This window comes from Vipera ursinii, assembly GCF_947247035.1.
Source record: "Vipera ursinii genome assembly, chromosome: 1".
NCBI lineage: Eukaryota > Metazoa > Chordata > Lepidosauria > Squamata > Viperidae > Vipera > Vipera ursinii.
This window is the reverse complement of record NC_139512.1, coordinates 116,010,493-116,018,010: the sequence shown is the minus strand read 5'-3', so window position 1 is coordinate 116,018,010 and position 7,518 is coordinate 116,010,493. Positions and strand designations below refer to the sequence as shown.

At 40.0% G+C, this 7,518-nt stretch overlaps 1 protein-coding gene across 1 annotated transcript; it reads right to left on the bottom strand.

Annotated features, from left to right (window-relative positions):
• Positions 1–455: 455 nt before the first annotated feature.
• BTBD18 (BTB domain containing 18) lies at positions 456–6,898 on the bottom strand (the record flags this gene model as incomplete). Its single annotated transcript, XM_083360932.1, has 2 exons — positions 456–2,755; positions 6,772–6,898. 2 exons carry the CDS (start codon positions 6,896–6,898, stop codon positions 759–761), a joined length of 2,124 nt encoding a protein of 707 aa, XP_083217058.1. The 3' UTR covers positions 456–758.
• Between the last annotated feature and the right edge of the window lie 620 nt (positions 6,899–7,518).

The window sequence follows — 7,518 nt, the reverse complement described above, 5'->3', positions numbered from 1 at the left end:
AAAATGAAGAAACTGAACTGACGAGCCACTACAAAGAGGGCAGTTCTTATCCTTTTGCCAAGTCCTTTATATTGCCTTCAAACTCCTAACTCAAAGTAGTAGCTCCCAGCTTGGGACAAAACAATCATCCTAACATCAATGAATTTTATTTCCAAGTTTGGTTAATTCATTAGCCATTCAATAAAACATTTAAATGTTAAAGGGAAGCACAGAACTTAAAACAGTTGAGAACGACACTGTTTCACAAAAGAGCTCTTCCCAGAAAACATAATTTTGTCCTCACGCTTTAAACAGACTGGCATTTTAAAATCTTGTGTTTACTATAAGACAATTATACTATGATCTATAAAGGAAATTAAATAGAACACACTTGTGTAAAATTATTACCAGCCCCAAGCTGTCTCTCGGAACAAAAAACGTTATTGCTTTTCGCAGAAGTAATGCTGTAGATTCCCTGTAGGTTACCTATCCCACAATAGACCAGAAGAACCCCGGCATCCTGGAAGGGTGGCCTGTACGCAAAGAATAGATTGTATCAACGTCACGGTCATCATGATTAAATGAGGCTGATAATTGGTGATAATGAAGCAGCCTCTCCCCAGCTTAATTTTAAAGGGGGCTTTTCCATCATCTGATCAAAATGCTGAAAACATTCTGGAATCTATTAATTGCTTTTTGTGGCATGTGAATTTTAAGTGCAATACTGTCTGCTAGCCCACCTCACCGTCAACGTAATTCCTTGCCACTACTTGCACTCACTAGTTCAGAACGTCCACTTCAGTTTCAGATATAGGAGAAGGATCTGGCCGGACACATTCAATATTAAGCAAGAGGTCCTCTACCCCACCAATGTCTATGGTTTCTTCTTCTAGGCTGTCTAAGAAGGATGGCAGCTTGCAGTCCGAGTTGTGCTGCACAGGGTTGCTCAGAACAGCTTCAGTAAGTGACTTTGTTTCTGTATCTGAGATTCCCATGTCATACGTTAGAGGTCCTTGGTCCTCATCACCTGTCCAAGTGACAGACAAAGGCTCAGCAAATTTTGCCGTCCCATTTGTCGATTCAGACAGCTGACACTGAGCCGTTGCCCAATCCCCCAATTGGGGAGAGGCCGATCTGGACAAGGAAAGGCACTCACCAGTAGGCTCAGGCGTTACAAGAGGAAGACTGTTAAGGACAGGGTCCAACAAAGAGCTCCCATTTGTTGAGTCACAAGCTTCAGTAATTTTTATCTTGTACAACTGTGGACCTACTGTACAACATCTCTCTTTTTCTTCTATTCCAGTGTTTCCCAGGACATTCTCATTTTCCTGGGGTGAAGCACACAGGCTTTGTGTAATAGTGGTGCTCTGGATTCCTCCAGTGGCATCCTCATCAGCCAGAAGCAAGTCTAGCATCTGTTCCAACTCTCCAGCTGAAGCAAGGCTATCATACTGCTCTTCCTTGACCAGATGATCCAGCACAAAGGTCTCCAGGTCATAATGATTCCCAGCAGCATCAGCTCCTTCATCTAAGGCCACCTTCTTCTCAGGTAGTTCTGGCTGTTGTTTTATCACACTTTTGTCAGGAACCGGTGCAGCCTCAGCAGTTGCAGGGAGCAGTTTAGCAGACCAAGCCAACTGCTGCACATCTGCTACTTCTGGTTTAGGAAGTCTGATTTGAGATTGGGAGCCCTCATCTTTCAAAGTACGCGCACTGTTCGCCACCGCTGTTGGCTGCACAGCAGGCGATTCACGCACCACTTCCCAGCAGCTGCCATTGATAACTTTTCTGAGCTTCACTCGGCCTATGTGACCTATTTCTTGGGGACAGTTTGGGCAGGATGTTGGATCACTGGAGATGCGCTTTCTGCCTTTAGATTTTGGAAGAAGAGGGGGGCTTCTGAAGTCACAAAAATGGATACTATCTTCTTTTTTTGTCTCATCCTTCCCAGGACATTTTCGTCTCCAGAGACGTCTGACAGACCCTGGCGATTTGCTGGATGTCACAGTGCAATGGTCCTCGGTGGCACGTGGCGTAGACAGAGGTGGGAAGGAAAGCTTTGGACGGCTGAGCTTGATCTTTTTTGAAGTCTGCAAACCAGCTCTAGTGTGTCTCTCTCCAGTCTCAGTCTCCTTTCTGTGCAGACCACCACTCTCATTATTGCCCATTATATTCCTTATTGTGCCCGAAGGGCGTTTTTTAACTTTTGTTTTCTGGGGATCAGCAGTAATTGTTTGGCCTTTTGAAATCTGTTTGTCACTACTTAGCAATGCTGTAGTAAGCTTTTGCTTCTTGACGTCCTTCTGATCGGTACTGTTGTGGCTACTTATTTCTTTGGAGCGTGATATAAAATTATTGCTGGATGTTGCTTGCTTGCCTGCAGGTACCCAGGATGTCAAGCTACCTCCAGAGGGACCAGAAGAATGAATTAAACTCGTCTCTGATGTGGACACTGGATTGGTTATCTGCAAGCAGTTCCTGTTTAAACGCCGGCCCAATGTTTTTTTTACTAATTTTCCTCCCTCTAACTGTAAAGAATCAAGTTCTGACACCTGAAGCTGTCGTGCAGCTGCAAGAATATCCTGAGCTTCTTCCCGGGACACTTCCATTTCAGACGTATAGAGGAAATCTACCAATTTACGCAATGTCCCAATTTTCAGCCCCCGAATTTCCAGCACCACCTTGTGTCCCTTGGGGGGCATTTCTCGCTCCAACTGCTCTGTGAAGAAGGGGCTGCAGGCCGACAGGATGCAACAATGAGCTGGAACGGCTTCGCCTACAAAGAACACCATTATTAGCAGGTACTTTACCAGTGGACCATCAATTTTGACTGAAGATGTTCTCCATGGGCTAGTCTTGAAATTCTCCCACAGTCAATACATAATGTCAGGAAAGTGAGAATTGTACTGGGTCAGGGCAAAGGCATATCTAGTCCTAAATTCTGTTCCCAGAGCAGCTAACCAGAAGCACTTTAGGAAGTCTATTTTACTTGGCCTGGCAAGAAATGGAAGGAACATGCTAAATCAAATACCTACATGCACCTTGAAGCAACCTCCCCAAGCAACTGTCCTTGCTCCCTTTTTCTGACAGAACAGAACTGCAAAGATGTGAAAAGGCAGGGTGTCAGAGAGGAATCTGGACTTCATTGGAAGATGACAGGGTAGATGAAAAGGCTTTGGTCCATTCGCCAGTTATTGCCATTCCCAGTATACAGATCATTGATCATAGATGATTCAATTTTAAGCATACTAATTTATATAATGTATTTAATTATATTTAAGTATCCTAAATTGCATTTTTCACATGTTAATTTAAAATAGTTGTACTTCTAAAACAAAGTTGCAAGAACAGGGGTTCCTGTATAAAAAAAGATATTTTAGCTCACTCCATCCTTCCTTTTACATTAACTTACTGGGTAGTGTTAAAGTATACATTTTAATAGTTAATTTAGAGTTCTTAGCTTTAAGACAAATACCTAGCAATTTGGTCTAATTTGGGGACAACTGAGTAACAAAACAATTACAAACTGTATAAACTACCATTATGTATTTTATTCACAACAAGATATTAAACAAATCCATAGGCATGCCGGAGGTAAAATTAAGCACCTCAAATGGCTCCATAGATTTCAATGGAAGAATTCAAAATAAATAAAAATAACAAGTAACAATAGCAGCACTCCAAATAACTTCCCTGGATCTATCACACATTTCTTTGCAAAATTTCACTACGGTTAAATGTTTCAAGTGCAAGAGTTTAATACAAGTAGTCCTCAACTTACAATCACAATTGAGCCCAAATTTTCTGTTGCTAAGCAAGACGGTTGTTAACTGGGTTTTGTCCCATTTTATAGTTGTTAAGTGAATCACTGCAGCTGTTAATAACACTGTTATAAAGTGAATATGGCTTTCCCATTGATTTTGCTTGTCAGAAGGTGAGTTGAGTTTCAATGTGGAGAAAAGCGAAGTTTTACATTTAGGCAGGAAAAATCGAAGGTATAAATACAGATTAGGCAAGACCTGGCTCAGCAACAGTGACTGTGAGAGGGACCATGGAGTCCTAGTCGAATAAAAGAAATAGGGGAGAGATGATAGTAGTATTCCAGTATCTGAGGGGCTGCCACAAGGAAGAGGGGGTCACTTTGTTCACCAGAGCACCAGAGGGAATGACGAGAAACAATGGTTGGAAACTGATCAAAGAGAGAAGCAACCTGGTATTAAGGAGAAACTTCCTGACAGTGAAGATAATTAACCAGTGGAACAGCTTGCCTCCAAAAATCCTGAGCGCTCCATCACTGGAGTTTTTAAAGAAGAGGCTAGACAGCCTCTTGTCTGAGATGGTATAGGTCGGTGGTAGCGAACCTATGACATGGCCCTCTCTGGCCATGCGCACTGTTGCCCCACACCTAGGCCTTCAGATGGGTTTTATAAAACCTTTTTGCTTTACACCTCCACGTGGGGGAAAAAAAGTTCAATCAATTTTAACTTCTTGCAGGAAAAAAAAGATCTCGCAAATTTGGAATTGATTGAACTTTTTAGTCCAGCCACGCCCACCCAATTGGCCACACCCACCCAAATGGCCATGTCACTCCCCCCCCCCAGTTTTGGGTTGCAGTTTGGGCACTCAGTCTGTAAAAGGTTCGCCATCAATGGTATAGGTTCTCCTCTTGAGCAAGGGGCTGGACTAGAAGACCTCCAACGTCCCTTCCAGCTCTATTCTATTCAAGGATACAAAAAGTTATCACATCACTCCAGAAGAGCTGCAAACATCATATAGGAACTAGTTGCCAAGTGTCTGAAGTTTGCTCATGTAACTACGGGGATGCTGCAATGGTATAAGTGTTAAAAATGGTCAGTTATTTTCACTGCCATTATAACTTTGAACGGTCATTAAACAAATTGTAAGTCAAGGACCACCTGTACTCCATTCCTATTCAGAACCCAACTTCCATATTGCAACCCACTTTACTTAAAAGGGATGGAAATGAGGGGACTTTCCACCTCTACAGATATTTCTCAACTCATGATGACAATATTGGTCACTGAGTGAGATAGAGCTGTTACCAGAACTGTGGGGAATTGGAGAAGGAAGGAGGCTGTTTAATGAATATCAATGGGCTAGCTATTCCAAAAATATTTTAACTAATTTTTTTCTTTTGCTCCAAGTAATATGCACAAAAATAGAGGAAGAATTATTTTAGGATCCAAATGCACAGACTTGGAAAGTTAGTTGGCAAAGGAAGAAAGCTAGAGTAAGACTGAAGAAAACAGAAGCTTTGACCTATTAGCAGGGATATTATATTATCAATTAGATGTTCGAATATGGTTAAGAATAGATTGCTAGAAATAGCAATAACTAGATAGCTAAGATTGGTAATTAGAACATCACATTTTGACATGAAAAGGGAAATAAGAAAAATGCTAAGAACTTTGAATAAGGTAAGTTTTTGGTTACCCAAATATAACTTGTTTTGAAACTATAAATGATTGAGATATTTTGAATACGGATGGGAAATTAAAACTGAAAAAAAAAGCAAGAATAGGATACTGACTGAATAAAAGGATATTGAGTGCAAATGCAATTAAGATATGTTTTGGTTAAAAAAGATATTTTAAACTGATGTTATATTATTAGAAAACTGTAATAAATGCTGATATTCAACTGTATATCTATTAATAACAATAAGAATTGCATTGTTGTATTGCTTAATGTGGAAAAATGTTTATTACCGGAAGAAGAGAGGAGGTATTGGATGGTGTAATATTGGGTTTAGTTTGAATAAGCTTATATGTACCACGGAATTATTAATAGACCCAGTCAACACATTGTCTATTAAGCACTTGTTTGTAAAAATAAAAAATAATAAAATATTTATTAAAAAAATGCATTATTGCATGCTAGTTCTGCCGACTGCCAGCAGTTTGATCCTCATAGGCTCAAATCGACTCAGCCTTCCATCCTTCTGAGGTTGGTACAATGAGGACCCAGATTGTTAGGGGCAAAGTTACTGACTCTGTAAATTGCTTAGAGAGGGCTGTAAAGCACTAAGAAGTGGTATAGTGCTATTCTGTCTGCTTAACATCTTCAGAGATTGCTTAATGGCCATAACTGGAAGTGCCTGGATTATGATCATCAAGTTAAACAGTTGGGCAGGCATCTAATGACTATTTTGCTCAATGACTGAAATTCTGGTCCATATGTTGTCATAAAATGAGGACTATCTGTATGGGCAATTGGGTGGAAAGACAAAGAATTCTAAATTCCATTTTTCCTCAATCTAATAGCTTATGGATATGATTGAGGAATTCTGGGAGTCACAGTCTGAGGTGCATGGGTGAGATAGCAAAATGGATTCACCGGCGATTTCATAATACTTCAAATTTCGAGGCAAATCATGGCACTGAGAACAGGGCAATGGAGACAAGCTTCCATCATATTCTACATTAAATTATTGCAGTAAGAAAATGAATAATAGACATTTTGGATAATTATTAGAACTATGCATATCCTATAAAAGGGGTACTTTACAAAAAGCCAAAGCTATTGCTCCTTTTTATCCAACAAAGCATGATAAATATACACATATATGGAAACATATGGGTTAACTTATGAAAACAATTATGTGAGCTGAAAAATAAGATCTCTCCTTTCAAAAAAAAAAGCGGTAGATGCATATAGGCATCTGTTTTTGAGGACTTGCAAAGCTCTAAAAAAAATTCAGCCAAAATACAACTTGATCCATTCTATTTTTTGGTACCCATCTCTCAGGTTTTTTTAAAAAATTAGTAGTACCTTCTGCTTGTAGGACAACATCACAAAATAAGTCAGCCCTTTGCTGGCGATGGAGTTGTAGGAACACCATACGGAGTAGACGAGAATTCCTATACAGAATCTTGGGATTTGCAGCTGAAGAAGTCATGGTAACAGAACCTTCCTTCATCGTATAGCAAATTTCTGTCACATAAATATTTGCCCAGGTTAGCACTGCAGCTAAAGTCTACTCTCAATTCTCATTGAACAGAGTTGAATAGCATTTATTCCAAGTAAATTCAGAATTTAGTCTGGTAGTGTGTTACCCAGCACAGTATATATACATTTTCTTTCATATTATTGTGTCAAAGTGTTCTGCTAATATGTTATCATAGAGATATTCTAATTTTACCTCAATGGATACTTTCTCAAAGACATTTTAAACTGTCTAAATTGCCTAGAACAGACATGTCAAACTCACGACATCACGTGATGTATTGGAGCTTTTTTCCCATTGCCAGCAATGGGGTGGGCGCGGTTTCGTGATGCATCCGGCCCACAGGCCGGCAGTTTGACACCCCTGGCCACTCGTGGAAGACATACATTTTACTGCCAGGGGTTTGTGGTTTATCTGGGGCAGGAGGCAGTGGCACAGAATGAAGGTTTTAATGACTGTAGCTAAAACAAAAATTAAATGCAGTTAATCTAAATTTGCTAAACAAAGTTATGGTTATTTCCTACATATTTGATAATTTTCCTTTTCTAGTCACATTAAAAATTAGACTTTGG